At 36.0% G+C, this 15,900-nt stretch overlaps 1 protein-coding gene across 1 annotated transcript in view; it reads left to right on the top strand.

The window, feature by feature from the left end:
* LOC147013525 (serine/threonine-protein kinase BRSK2-like) overlaps positions 1-15,900 on the top strand; it is a 102,485-nt gene that overhangs the window by 11,055 nt on the left and 75,530 nt on the right. Inside the window, exons 3-9 of the mRNA XM_085855389.1 lie at positions 550-635; positions 981-1,121; positions 1,470-1,586; positions 1,758-1,791; positions 1,870-1,938; positions 2,082-2,228; positions 2,388-2,422. Of these exons, the coding sequence (XP_085711515.1) occupies positions 550-635; positions 981-1,121; positions 1,470-1,586; positions 1,758-1,791; positions 1,870-1,938; positions 2,082-2,228; positions 2,388-2,422 (629 nt within the window). The remainder of the gene's footprint in view (positions 1-549; positions 636-980; positions 1,122-1,469; positions 1,587-1,757; positions 1,792-1,869; positions 1,939-2,081; positions 2,229-2,387; positions 2,423-15,900) is intronic.

Below are 15,900 nucleotides of genomic sequence, written 5' to 3'. Positions count from 1 at the left end.
TCGTAGTTGATGGAGTTCCTTTCATCTCTTCATTGACTGTCTATAAAAACGTCACCAGTGCTCAAGAACTGTTAAACGAATGGGGAAATGATTGCATTTTAATTGTTGTTTTATTATTTTGAATAATTTGTTTTTTTTTAAATAACAGCATACTATTTGAGAAACCAACACTGACTTTTTGCTTCAAGTAAAAAAGCAAAAACATTCCAGCGTCGATGTGAAAGGCATTTTTGGTTTTCTCCCCAAAGATAGTGGAAGTATAACTGGTATCCTGTTTAGCCATGTATCAAACAATTGTGTTTTCATCTTGGTCTGTGGGGGAAAGGGCATGAGTAGAGGGGATGAGGGGGACGGCGAGCAAAACAGAGACGACCGATTGATATGAACCCTTGATTCATAAACTTCACATCAATTCGAACGTTAAAATCGAGAAAATAATTTTGAAAGTCGTATTTATTTTCATTCTTATTGTGTATTATAATTTTAATGAAGTTATTTGCAAGTATAAAATTGTTTATACGATAACACTGAAATGGTTGCTGTAATTAGGTGGAGCGCGAGATAGCCATCCTGAAGCTGATTGAGCATCCTCATGTTCTCAAGTTGTATGATGTCTACGAGAACAAGAGGCACCTGTAAGCACTCTGGGTTCAAAACTATTGATAAGACGGCAGATTTTGATCTCTTTTTTAAAGTTTAATGTCAAGGTAATGATAAAACTGGAGAAGTCAAACTTTCCTTAGAGTTTCTCTCACCTTCTGTCATTCATTCTTTCCTTTGCCCTCATTGTCGACCCTTATTGACTTTCTTTGACTTTTCAGTGCTTGTTCGTATGTCTGTGCCTTCAGAATGCAACTTCGATTTCCATGTGCATGATACATTGTCTATCTTTGTATTTATTTTCTTAAACCTTCTCTTATTTCAATCCGACGGCATCCAGGCTCCCCGCTCTCTTTTTCTGTCTGTCCCTGTTTGTTTAGATACCTGGTTCTGGAGCACGTTGCTGGGGGTGAGTTGTTTGATTACTTAGTCCGGAAGGGACGTCTCTCCCCCCGTGAGGCACGAAAATTCTTTCGCCAGATCGTATCCGCACTGCACTTCTGCCATTTACATTCCATCTGGTATGTGGGAGAAGAAAGGAAGTTGTAGGAATATGGAGAGAGGTTGGAGGAGCTCAGGGTCAGGGAGGCTGGACGAAAGGAAGCATTTATAAGGAAATTAAGCTTGTTTTTGTTTGCATGTTGGAGAGGAGAAGGTGGGGTGTGGAAGTGAGGGGTGGTTTGGGTATAAAGTAGAAAGAGTAAGAATTAAGTGTTGGTTGTTTGAAGGGTGAATGGTTAAAATAAATAAGATCCTGAATTTGAGTTGCTTACAGTTTGTTGAAGAAATGATTCTGAATTTAGAGCAGAATGTTACGGTTTATAATTTAACAGCACATTGTAAGCCAGGAACTCTTTTCACTTCTGCAGCCACAGAGATTTGAAGCCGGAGAATCTGTTATTGGATGAGTGGAATGAGATCCGTGTGGCAGATTTTGGGATGGCCTCCTTACAGGTTGGCGACAGTTTGCTAGACACAAGCTGTGGGTAAGTCTTACCTTCCATTGATACGTTTTTACCCTGATTCTTCTTCCTGTTATAATGGATTTATGCTTCTTTTTCTCGACGTATTATCTCATCACCCCTTAATGCAGTCTTTCCCCCTTGTCCATCTCTTCCTACTCGTTTCATTTTTCCATCCATCACCGTCTCTTTCAGGTCTCCCCACTATGCCTGCCCTGAAGTTATCCGGGTAAGTTTACTTTTGCGCTCACAATTACCAGATGGTTCACTCACTAGTGAACAATAATCTTGATGTCCATCTTCTTAGGGAGAGAAGTATGATGGAAGGAGAGCAGATGTATGGAGTTGTGGAGTTATCTTGTATGCTCTTCTTGTGGTGAGTGGTGAGCGAGGTGTTAGGCATGGAAAGAAAAAAGTTTGGTGGAATGGATTTACTTGTAAACGATCATTTTATGTCTTTATAACTTCCTGTACCTTCAGAGTGCCCAATTTTATTTGCGGTTACATTGGTACTTGCAGGGTGCGTTGCCCTTCGATGATGACAATCTTCGACAGCTTCTTGAGAAAGTGAAGCGAGGAGTTTTTCATGTTCCGCACTTTGTGAGTGCTGAGTGTTCTGAGCTGTTACGGGGAATGATTCATACGGATCCCGCAGCTCGACTCACGGTAAATCACGCTGAATCTTGTTGGATTCAAAGTTAAAACATGGCAACAAAAGGCCAAAGTCTGAAAGTCGTACTTGTTCTTTTGTCATCATTCTTCCCCACTGTTTTCTGACCAAATCTTTTTTCTTACCTTTGACACTTCTCCACCAATCGTACGAAGCTGGAGCAGGTCCAACAACATCCGTGGGTAACTGCGTAAGTAATCTTATCCTTCCTGACTTTTTTTCCTTATCTCTCTCTATGACCCCGCACACACAATGAGAAAAGTGGGGTTAAGCAATTGGTTCATGTGCGTCCGTTCATCCGTCCGTCTGACTGTCTTATCAGTTTATGATCGAGGAACAACTTATGTAAATTGATTGTTCTATTTTGAACACGAATCAGAACATGAATAGGAAGACTAGTCTTTCGTTTTACAGTACTTTGTCTCTGAATTCGTCCGATCGCACATGTGCAGAGATGAGTGAGATAATCTTTCGACAATGTCTGCCTGTCTGGCAGTCTAACAAAATTGAAAATCATTCCAAACAGGAAACTTACTGTTTTTAAGAACGTCATAAAGGACACAAACAACAGGCATGAATAACTAATGTAGCATGTTAGACAGGGTGATGTCATAGACGCTGGGTAAAACGGCAGTAAACCCTGTAATTAATTTATTTATATGCTTTTAAACCTTTATTAACCCCTGTTCGACTTAGTCCATGCCTGGTGTTGGCTTAATGGTTTGAGTGGAGTGCTTGGGATCTGAGGATCCTGAGTTCAAATCCCATTCGGCTGTTGAATTAATACCAGGTGGGGTTGACTCTGCCTGTCATCCTTCCGAGGTCGGCGAAATGAGTGCCAGCATGCTGGTATCCTTTGTCAGAGTGGTGATCCATCCCGGATTGTGCCCAATAGCCAAGGAGACTGCTTCGGCAGCACCGATGCTCTGTACAGAGTATGGTCCCAATGGATGGATGGAGACTTAGTCTGAAATGGGGGCTTATGGATTTGGTCTCGATTTTTGTGTCCATGCGTCTGCAACCATATCTTGGAATTGTATGGACCGATTTTATTCGGACTTCGAGATCAGATCCGAGATGGCTGACTGGCAGCCATTTTAGTTGTAAAGAACCCGATGTTGAACACGTCCTCAACCATTTCTTGGATATGCATTGACTGATGTTGTTTAAACTTGGCACCCAGATTAAGAATGATGGGTAACATATGCACATCATTGTTAGTAGGGTGAATATACTGATTCTGGCTCACTTTCCCCCGTGTTAATGAATGGGGGATTCTCAGCGATTCATTTTTTTTTCCCTTAAAAAAAAATCCCCTTTTACCCCAAGGTATATTTATTTGTCTCCCCTTTTAACCTAGGGGCACTTTTTTAAAATAACCAATGCATATTGTTTAGCTCACTCATTGAACCTATAAAGATTTGCTGAAGTCGTAAAGTCGTCGGGTGAAATACTGTGATTTGTTAAAGGTGATTCTAAAGAAACATTTAAAACATGTAAGTGAATGGAGATTTTAATATCCTCCCCTTTTTAACCTTGGAGCACTTTTTTTCAAATAACCAATGCATATTGTTTAGCTCACTCATTGAACCTATAAAGATTTATTCATTCTCAAATTCCTTCAATAGTTTAATTTTCTTTGCACAATAATCCCCATCTAAAATATTTAAAAATAAAACTTTTGAATCATTATAATTTTCAAGATGCCCCTTTTGTGTAATTACGAAATGATAAACTTCTCTTAATGCTCTTGTTTGACCACCTCCTGAGCCATGTATCATTTTGAGATTATAGTAAATTGTTTTTCCATTGTTCAATTGATAACCATCAAAGTTTTCAGTCCATTTAAGGATATTAGTTTTTTCTTTACATCCTCTAACTTACTAGTTTTTAAATTGATTCGCTTATTTGTTTTATTTACCTTTCTTTTCATTATTTTTTCAATAAGACTTATTTGATATTTTTCACATTCATTATGTTTTACATTTATACACCAAGACTGAGATTTTCTCCACTCTTTAGTTTGATTAATACTTGGTTTGACCATTTATATATTGTGAAAAAACGCGGCGGTAGCCCTTAAAAACCCTAACCCATCTTCCCATCGTTAAAACACAATCTATTCTATACACTCTATCATACAATATCCATATGGAACACAATCTATTCCATTATCTAAAATAAATCTCTTATCATAAAAGGCTCCTCATGGCTTTTTATTTACTTCTTCACTATATATCTTTTGTTTATAACTTCTTATTGTATTCATTTTCCTATATTCTTCTTTCTTATTCATCAAACAATTATTATAATTTCTAAAAGTTATTGATTTCTTTATTACATATTTCTTTATTCCCTTAAACCTCTTATCAACCTGATCACCATACTTAAAAGCATATGCCTTTGCTCTCAATCCAATAAACTCACTCATTAGTTTTCCACCCAATTCATCCTTAAACTTACCAATAACCTTTATATTCTTTTTTGAAAATAACTCACTCTTCTTACTAAAATTACTTGTATCATATACTCGAATATTTTTCTTCATATCTTTATAAACATCATCAGTTTTTATATCTAGGATAAAACTATCAGTGTCCATATACAACAATGAAACATTTTCACCATACTCTTTCTTTAAGCCATTATACAAATAATCATACATCAATATCTTTGATAAATCAAGAACTGCTGTTCCAATATAAATTGTTTTATCCATGACAATACTTTCCTTTTCCATATGAATAGCAGAAAAGTTCTCTGAAAAAACCACTTCTCTCTTAAAACTTGGTTTATTTATCAATCTAGAAGCTTCTTTCCAAGATGTTGCAAATCTAATGTTTTGCCTGTTTCTAACATTCTCCATTGTCTTTCCAAAGACGCCATTATTCATAAATTTATAGAATTCCCCTTCAAATTTTACTTTTGTATTTGTTCTCATATCTGTATTGAATTTAATATACTTTTTCATCCAAGGACTTTGTTTACATTTTAAAACTCTATGAATTTTAGCAACTCTCAATCCTTCTCTCAAAAACTGTTTCAAGCTTCTCTGATGCAAAACATATCCCTCTTAATCATAGAATGTTGTTAATAACTTTTCTGTTGATTTTCCTTCAATATTAAAACTTTTATGATAATCACTTAACCATTCTTTCTTTGGGGTTTCTTTCTCACTTGCAAAAGGAAGGTCTTTATGCTTATTATGAAGATCACTCGGGTACCTCAAATCAACTTCAAAATAATAACCCTCTTCTTCCTCATTCAATTCCTCTTGAGAAGAAATAACAATATTCATCAAAGCCTTTTCATAATCCTTTTCTTCCACACACTGTAATTTACCATAAGGCAGAGATTGAGACATTGCCCATCCATACAAATTATTAGCATCAAAATACATCAAATAATTACTATCTTTTTCACTTTCATAATTTGGAAGATATTTATTATTTGCTTAACATATCTTTTTGAACATACTTGTGATATTCCACCTCTCTTAGACTTCTCAACCATCAAAAGCATATCTACATCACTGATTAAATCTATATCTTGTTTTGTCATTTTCAACATTGCACTCCAAGCTCAACCAGGAACTGTGAAATAGTGGGCAGGATCTAATCCATAACAATTTTTATTATGACAGAATGATCTGAAAGCTTCAAACACATCAGCTAACAATAAAACATCTGTTTTTAGATACAAATCATGATCTCCAAGGTTCTTTATCTTTAATATTTTCCAAATTTCTTGTGCGTGTTCATATTCCTTATCACTTATTTCTTCTTCATAGAGGTTATTATAGAAACTTTATTTTGAAGAAAGTTGTGTTTCTTTAAATCTCATAAATGAATCAATATGATCATAAGGATAAATTCCCTTACTTGTAAGAATTTTCTCTTTATTTTGAATTTCCTGTCTAGTTAGAATTCCCTCTTTAATCAGAAGTTCATCTATAATCAGAATTTCTCTTTAGTTAGAATTTCATTCATTGTTTGAATTTTCTTTATAATTAGAATTTCTTCATTAATTTCCTCATTAATTAGAATTTCCTCTTTACTTTGAATTCTCTCTTTAATCTGAATTTCCTCTTTAGTTAGAATTTCCTCTTTTGAAAAGAATGAATTAAGATTTGGAAAAGACCCTGTGGAGCTTAGATTTGATGCTAGGTAGGCTAGTGGTGTTCCCATAAACTTGTAAGAATCCAGAAACCTAATATGAGTTAAAGGTTTTGTGAATATCATTTTTGTCAATGAAATATACTTTTGACTTGTGTTTGTTATGGCAGAAATATTCCCTGGTGTTTTTGAAAGTTCACTTATAAATAGATGTGTATCATAGTTGGTGCTGTTGTGAAGAAAGACTGGAATAAAAGAAGGAAATTTATAATTAAGATTACACCAGGAATCAGCGGGACCTCTATATTTACCAGTAAGATGACAATGATCCCTAACTTTAGACTCCTCAATTTCCTCCTCACAAATATGACAGATATTGTTCTTTCTAATTCTAATTTTTCTTCTTCGGTTAATTTAATCGGTTCATTTGTTTCTTTCATTAATTTAATTAGTCTTATACAACGTTTTCTAATCGTTTTACAAACTCTTGTGAAGCTTTTTTTCCACTATAATGTTCAAGTTTATTTTACTTTTCACCAACAGACGATTTGATATAATAACAGAAACCACAAGGAATATGTTTTTGATATTTATTTGTATATGATTCTTTTGGATTAGGAGAAGCAGTATTTATCTTTTTTAGGATACATTAAAAATCAGCGTATATCACAAATGGGTGCATGATAGATTTATTATAATCTTCAAAAGAAATCTTTTCACCAGGTTTAGGCATTATAATTACAGCTGATTTATGATTACTACAATATTTTGAATGTTGTTCAAATCGATCTTTTGTATGAAATGAATTAAGACATCGCTTACAAGGATATATTTTGTTTGCTGTTTTGAATACCTGAGAAGAGATTAATCTTGATAAATTATTGATATATGTATAATGTGAATTCTTTCCAACACTAAAATATAAAAGATAAATGTGTGTTTCTTCATTTTTATAGTTGTTTGAAATTTTTAATATTTGAACTTTGTTTGTATCCGTTAATCCATATATATTAATAGAAAGATTATTCTTTTTCTCAAATTTAGGAATATCTGTTAGTGGCATTGGGAATTTAAAATCTTTAATGTCCAAGGTATTCTCATATTTCATATATTGTTTTACTCTTTCTGAATTATAATTTGGTGGATGTAAGTGAGCAAGAACAGACCAGAGAACACATTTATTATAATTGTTCTTAATATTAACAACTACCTTCTTTAGTTTTATTTCTTTTGGTAATTCAATATAAGAAGAAGCTTTAAGAGGGTTTGATTTTAGAATGTGTATATCTGAAAAGATGATTTTTTAAATATTAAATCCACTTCCTACCACTGTATTTTCAACATCCTCCTCTTGTCTTGATAGTTCTTCATAAACCCCACTATTCAAAAAATCTTGAAATTATGTTATAAAATGAAGATCTGTTCTCATATAAGGAGTTTGTTCTTCATCTTGTCTTTTCATATTCATTTTCACTCCCATATAAAACTTTAAAGTTTTCATTTCTTTTAATGTCTTTTTAGTAACTTTTTCAACATCAGGTTTCACTATTTCAATTGATTCAGCTATTGATGATGGACCGGGTTCTCCAAATTGAAAAATCCTTATTTTATATGCCCTTTAAATGCCCCATCAGTGTTTTCAATATAATCGTCTCCCTTTACTTTAAACTCATTTTTCATGTGTTTTTGTGATTGAAGGTGATTCTTATAACTACTGTTCAAAACATCCTTTGAGCAGATATCACAATGTTTTCTTTCCAAATCAAGAGGAGATATTTGATGAAATAGATTAAATGTGTGTTTGTTGGTTCAAAGGTGTTTTTTTTATAATGTTTATATTCGTGATTACAAACATTGCTTATGTTGTATTCACCATATTTATATCATAAAACTTTGCTTAAACTAAAATTTTCTTGATGAACATTTCGTTTAATTTCGAGGTGAATCTGTGCTTAAAACCATTTTATCCTCCAACTTTTTTCACTTAATAAATACAATATTTCAAGACACAAAAGACAAGTTTCAATCAATCTCTTCATTTGTAAAAGATATTGAGAAATATGTCAAGGATGTAAAATTGAACAAAGATAAATATAACAACCATTGGATAAAAACAATTATGGTGGATAAGATGAGTTCTTCAATTTCCTTCAGTGGAAGGGCTTTTAGTATACCTGGAAGAACATCAATTAAAGTATCTCTAACAAAATTTCTCCTCTGGTAATATATTAAAAACTAGAAAAGGCAATGAAACAAGAAAAAGTATCAAAAAATAAAAACCTTATGGATGAAGCTTTAGAAAGAAAAGATAAGACCATCTGTAATATGCAAGGAGAAATTTGTATTATTTTCAACAACCCTAAAGATGTAAACCCTGATGAAATAAAGGATGTTAATATATCAGATGAAATGACATTTCGTTCGATAGTAGTTCAGGATCATTTTAAAATTACCTTTAATATAAAAAATGTTGTAGTTGAATCTGGTAATGAAAAAAGTATATAGATATCGATGGTAATGTTATTTCTACTAATTAAATATGAGTCAATATTCAACTGAAGATTTTGAATATTATGAGAGCGATTATGATAGTTTTATAGATAATTCTGAAGATGAACTTTAGTTAAAGTAAAGTTTTACTTTATAAATATGCTAGACTTCCCTGATTCTCCATCTGACAAATTTGAGAATTGTCCTCCGTGTGATAGAGTGGGATTAAACACAGAGTCAAAAGCCTATGAACAATGTATATTCTGTGGTTATCATCTAATTAATGATAATAAAAAATATAAAAAGGAAAATAATTCTTTTAGATTTACACCAAAAATGAATTACTTGACAAGATTGATTCGAGAAATGATTGTAAAGTATGAGGGTGATAACACACCTTTCCTTACAAGGGAAGAAACTGAACGTATTAGAGAAATGTTCAAAGGATTGTTGTTATATATTATTCACGATTGTCATTTTCAGGGAAATATCAACACAAGATATTGTTAAAATAAAATAATGGATTATCTTGAAATTAAACCCAAACTCAGGATAAAATATAGAGTTTCCAAAAAAGCCAATAATAAATGAAATAACCTGTTTTCCAAATATATAAATGAATGATTTTTTACCCATTTGGGAAAATAAGATAAAATTTAACAACCATAAAAATCTCCCAAATTCATTAAGATGTCTCATAGTTGATTCAAGCGGATGCAGAAAAACCTGCTTATTTTGAAGATGCTCCTGACTCCCAACTTTTTATATTATGATAATTTAATAATTTTCACAAAGTCGACTTTTCAACCAGAGTATCAACTACTCTCACAAGGTTTTAATGCTGGTCTTCAAAAAGAAGATATAATCGGTTTATTTAAACTTCAAAAAAACCGAAATGATTATATCATTGAAGATATAATACAACTATTTTGTGATGCACAGAGATGTAAAAAGAAATCAAAACCGATAACTTGTATTCTTAGTGATAATACGGATGATATACCGTCTCTCCAAGAGTTGGATAAATCAAAAAAGAACCTCGTTATCTTTGATGATTGTGTTAATGAGAGAAATCAAACGGTAATGGACAGCAACTTCACAAGAGGGAGACATTCTTCTTGTAATTGTATTTATCTTAGTCAATCGTACTTTCAACTTCCTCGTCGTTCCATCAGAAACAAGGCTAATACTTTTATTTTATTCAAGTTAAATTCAATTGATATAAACAATTTTTGGAGAGATAATTATTCTACATTATATAGTAAAAAGGAATTTGGGGATTACATGAAGCACACGACTGAAAAATATAAATATATTGTTGTGAAACAAGATGAGATATTAAATGATATTTTCCATTAAATAAATGGATGCGAAAGAAAGAGCAAGAAGATTTAAGGAACATCAAGAGTTGGTTTCAAAAGTTGTAAAACAACAGGAAGACATAAAGAAGAAACGCAGACAGAAACTAACGGGTGAAGAAGCATTTGAAAGAAAACGAAAATTTTTTTTTTTTTTTTTTTTTTTTTTTTGTATACCTTGGTCGAGGCTCGTATGAGAGCTAACACACAACTCACAGCAAGGAGGCATGAGACAAGAGGGGCGGGAGTGGAAGGGACAAAACATTGGGGAACAGACACAGGTGAACTGTGGAAGGGAGAGGGATGGGGATGGGACGGGGAACATGGCGAGGGGAAGATGGACATTAAAGGGACTTTCAGGAAGGAAAGCAGGAGAATTGAAGGAAGTGGGCTTGGGTGGATTATCGGGGGTAGAAAAGATCGAGGATTTGGATGGGGGAAGATAAGAGGTGGTGGTGAACAGCTGTTTTGAAAGCCTGAAGGGAAGAATGGGAAAGAATAGAGTGAGGAAGTTTATTCCAAAGGCGGGAAAAAAGAGGAATGAAAGAGTGAAGATGAGCAGTGATTCGTGATTTTGGTAGTTTTACCAGAAGGGGGTTGTTGGCGGACCTTGAGCGCCCTGTGGAAATGTGGTTGGGACAAATCGCAGAGAGAGCAGGGGGTTCAAGGCTGGAGAGGAGTGGGTAGAAGACAGAAAGACCACCGACCAACCTGCGGTGATTGAGTGAGAGGCCCAAAGACTCAGCTTCATTGCGGGAGATGCCAATGATCTTAAAAGCCCTGGTTTCGACAGCGTGAAGTCGAGAAAGGTGGGAGGCAGGAGCACCAGCCCAGAGGGGAGAGCAGTACTCCATCAGGCTACGGACAAAAGCTTTGTAAGTGGTCAGGAGCTCAAGAGGGCCGAGGAAGGACTTTGCACGACGGAGGATTCCCAGTCGGCGACTGGCTTTTGAGGCAAGGTTGGAAATGTGACTTTCCCAGGAAAGGTCATGGCAGATAGTGAGACCCAGAAGCTTGAAAGAAAAGACTTCTTCCAGAGGATTGTTGAGAAAGTGGATGGGGGGTTTTGTAAACGGTCCTTTCGAAGAGACATAGTGAGAGTGTGAGATTTGTCTGGATTGAAAGACATGTTCCACGTGTTGGACCAGTTTGTGATTTTATCCAGATCTGCAGTGAGCGAAGAAGCTGCTGCTTGCCGGTCTGAGGGATGACAGATGGTACGGCAGAGGGTTGAGTCATCGGCAAAGAGAAATAGAGGATTTTCCAGAGAGTCCGAGAGATCATTGATGAAAACCAGAAAAAGAACAGGGCCCAGAACGCTACCTTGAGGAACTCCAGCCTGCACAGGAAGAGGGGATGAAAGAACTCCATTTAGGGCCACACGTTGACTGCGACAGGAGAGGAAGTCTGCGAGCCATGAGTGGAGATGGCCTTGAATACCATGGGAAGAGAGTTTGGTGAGTAGGGCAGGGTGCCAGACTGTGTCAAAAGCACGTGATATGTCCAGGGATACGGCTCGGATTTCCTGTCTGGCATTGAGGACCTCCATCCATTGATGGGAGAGCAGTAGCAACATATCTAGGGTAGAGTGACCTGGTCTGAAACCAAATTGATGATTGGAAATCAAGCCATTGGAGAAGAGGAAGGATTTCATGTCTGAAGTGATGATGGATTCCATAACCTTGCTGATGATTGGGAGAAGGCTGATTGGTCTATAGTTACAGGGATCTGTTTTTGCACCTTTTTTATGCAGGGCAGTGATGTTAGCAGATTTCCAAGCAGATGGCAGATGACCTTGGGAAAATGAGAGGGTGAATAGAACAGAGAGAGGGTGAGCAAGAGCAGAAGAGCAGGCTTTGAGGACACGTGGGCTGATGCCGTCTGGACCGGTTGCAGAATCTGACTCGAGGTTTGAAAGCAAGCTCTCCACCTTGTCAGGAGAAAAGGATACAGAGTCCAGGGACAGTTGGGTGCGACTGGGTAAAGTGGGTAGAGATAGTGATGGGTTTGGGACACAAGATTTAGCTGCAAACACCGAGTTTAGACATTCAGCTTTATCACGTGTGGAATCAGCAGTGCGGCCATTTGAGGTAAGGGAGGGGATGGAGGGGGAACATACACCAGAAACAGATTTGATTAAACGCCACCAGGATTTTGAGGAGGGAGAGAGGTTTGAGAGTTCAGACTTGAGATGAGAAAGATGTTGTTTTCTGGCTCTCCTGAGGGTAGCTACACACTTGTTCCGAGCTTTGTGGAAAGAACTGAGATTGCCCTCAGTTGGGTTTGCTTTCCATGAGGCAAAGGCAAGTTGTTTCAGGACAACTGCCTCGCCACAAGCTTCAGTAAACCAAGGGCGGGAGGAAGGGTAAGACAACTGAACACGAGAGGGGATAAATCTGTGCATGAGGGAGAGCAAGTTTCTTTGAAAGAATTCCCAACCAAAATTTTTAAAACCACTTTTAAAAACTTCCAAAGAAAAAATTATAGATGTTTCCACAGTTCCCACAATGGAATATACTCCTAAAAAACTTCAAACTATAAAATATTTCGGTCAAATGACGGAGGAAGAATTAGAGCATATAGGAGAATTAGAATATGATGATAAGGGATTGTTTCAACAACTGGAAGAGAAAAATCAACCCGCTGATTATATTGTGAATGCTCTTCAAAACAATGAATATTCAGCAGAATCAAAAACCAAAGCAGGACTCATTCCAACAGAACAACTAGCAATATTTCATCTTGTTCAAGAAAAGGTATTGATATTTAATGATGAATTAAGGCTCTTGAGTTCTGCTCAACCCCCTGCTAAATTAACCCCCAGTTAATGTTTCTTCTCACAAAGGATGGAAGAGAAGCTTCAACTATGAGGGGTGAATCAAAGTATTTTGATAAACCATTGGATATGAAAAATAATGATGATAGAGTATATATTGATCTGCTGAACTCTGTTAATTATATGGTTAGTCTTTCTAGTAAACGTAGCAAGAATGAGAAGGAGAAACACATTATTCAGGCTTCAAGTGTCCTTGGTTCAGGTGTTAGTTTTCTTCCAAATGACCCATCACAATTAGTTAATAGACTGCTTTTGTTGTTCGGTAGTAAGAAGGCTGGAAATAACAATTGTTTTAATGAAGCATCAGCCATTTTAGATCAGTTGATGAACATGAAAATAATTAATAAATATCAATATAAAGACATTCTATCTCATATTAAATAAGATGAGAAGCACAATCCTGAGTTTTAATTTCACAAGTGACCACACATCTTCATTCCCATACCCACAACAACTTGACACAACAAAAGAATATGAGGCATCTTTATTGTCCATGGAAACTTATAATACCTTATTTAATAAAACTGAGAAAAATGACCAGTTTAGTTATAATCCGGGAAGTGGATACAAAACGATAACAGTCTCACTCGGATCATATGAGATTTCTCAAATATCTTCCGAAATTGTTCGTCTTATGAAAGAACAGGGTGATGAACCAAAAAAATATTGTTATAGATATTCAAAAACATACTTCAAAATCAACGATTAAACTTAAAAATAACTACAAGGTTGATTTCACAATTGATAATTAATTTAGAGAGTTATTGGGTTTCTCCTCAAAAGGATTGAAATTAATGGGACGTTTTACAGTGATAATGTCATTCAAATATCCTCAGGAATAAATTCGGAATTAATTCACTGTGATTTGATTGATGGTGCTTATAATGATGGAATAAAAACAAATACAATATTTTATTCAGCGCATACTCAAGCCCAATTGGTTATAAATTCAATATGGAACCCAAAAATCTGGTTTATCTCCCTCTGTCAGGATAAACCATACACAGTAAATTTTAGGATAACCGACCAAGATAATCGTATGATTTCTTTTCATGGAGACGTTATATCCATCAGAATTCACCAACGTGAAGTTTTCCAAGAAATAAATATGATGGTTATTGTGAGGAAACATGAGTTGAGAAAATATAAAATAATTACAGGGGATGGGATGTTCCTTTCCCCATACTACAAGGGTGAAGGAATGTATCTTGGTGGAGGATACTATAAACCTAAAGGCCCGGTCACACCTTGACGTTTTAGCCAGCGATGGCAACGTATTAAAATGTATGTAAAACGTCAGCTTACGTTGAACTTTTGATGTTTTTTTTTAAAGATTCGGACGTATTCATAGCGACTTGGTCTTATGTATAACGCATTGGTAACGGACACAGAACGTTTCGTTGTGTTATAGATAACTTATACCAACGAATGCTGAACCTGTTGTCGGCCTACATAACCGATGCCCAACGATAGTTTAACTTAGGCATAGCGCGTTGCACGCATCGCCGACGATGTCATGACGTAGCCTATTAAAAGGCTGACGCACAACGATTCAAATCATAACTGCCGTAGAAATGGAAGTGTCAACATCGCGGTCACACCTTGGCAATCTTGCCAGCGTATGCCGACCTAAGAAAAATGTGTCTGAAACGTTGGGGCACGTCAAATACGGTATGAGTAAGTTTGGTATACGTGAGTAGAATGCTAAAGTACGCTATCATACGTCGTAGTAAGTAGAGTACGTCAAGAAATTTTAAACATGTTCAAAATTTTACGACGTACTCGGCGTATGACACACGTTCCGCATGCGATGGGGATAAGTTTTACACATGACATGTGGACGCTTACACACGTCCACAAAGGCTACTTATAAGCCACTCATAAGTCGAAACACGTCGCGGTAATGTCTTTTTTTACGCGAAACTTATTTCTAACTTATGTTTGACGTGCTTTGAACCAATTCTTTACGTAGTCCCAACACACATCGACGTATGTAGATGTATTCCAATGACGTCTTCCGGTCGACAAAAAAAAAAAAATTAACGTGTTTCTAGCTTACAACTGCCATTTAAAGACATGTTACCAGCGGTTTTGGGAATTGGTATATAAAAATGCTGCTCATAAAAGGGGAACCCAACGGTGTTTTCGAGTCCTTTTTGAGTCGATGTCCATGTCAGCAGTAACAGTATCAGTATCAGTATTAGTATTAGTAGTAGTTTGTTCATGTTGTCAGTAGTAGGTGAGTGTGAGGGGGAGGGTGTGGGTTATGATGGATCCTCCTTGCGTCCGCGTGTCCACGGGTAGGAGACATCTTTTCACCATTGTTCGAAGTTCTTCGCGACTAATTTTTTTATGGGGCTTTTTCAACAATGAGCTATAGCTTGTTTTTATGATTTAGGTCTATTCATAACGGGTTGGACAAATGCGCAATGAACTAATAATGTGCATAGAGCGCTTTGATTACTTATAGATACGATATACCAATGAATAATTATCGTGAAGCCGGCGTTCACAAACTATGCCCAACGATAGCCGAACTTATCCATATTGTGCGGCAGTTTATCTTTGCCGGTGATGTGGGGTTTGCTATTCATAGGCTGCCACTCAACGATTTAAATGGCTGCATCTCCACTATTGAAAGTAGACGCTTGTGCTCAACAATTGGATTTTTTTTTACACTCAACGACTTTTAAACGGTACCACTCAGCTATTTTCATTGTTTACAATGAACGATTTAAATTGCTGTCACTCGCCTTTGTTTTTTGACGCTGGCACTCGGAAATTTTAATCGTTTCTATTGAACGTGCTAAATCGCTCAAACCCCACTATTGAAAGTAGACACTTGCGCTCAACAATTGGATTTTTTTAC

The sequence above is a fragment of the Eptatretus burgeri genome, chromosome 14 (genome assembly GCF_056783735.1).
Source record: "Eptatretus burgeri isolate ZD-2024b chromosome 14, Ebu_testis_v1, whole genome shotgun sequence".
In the NCBI taxonomy this organism is placed as follows: domain Eukaryota; kingdom Metazoa; phylum Chordata; class Myxini; order Myxiniformes; family Myxinidae; genus Eptatretus; species Eptatretus burgeri.
The sequence above is the reverse complement of the archived record's forward strand: the minus strand, read 5'-3'. Positions and strand labels throughout refer to the sequence as shown.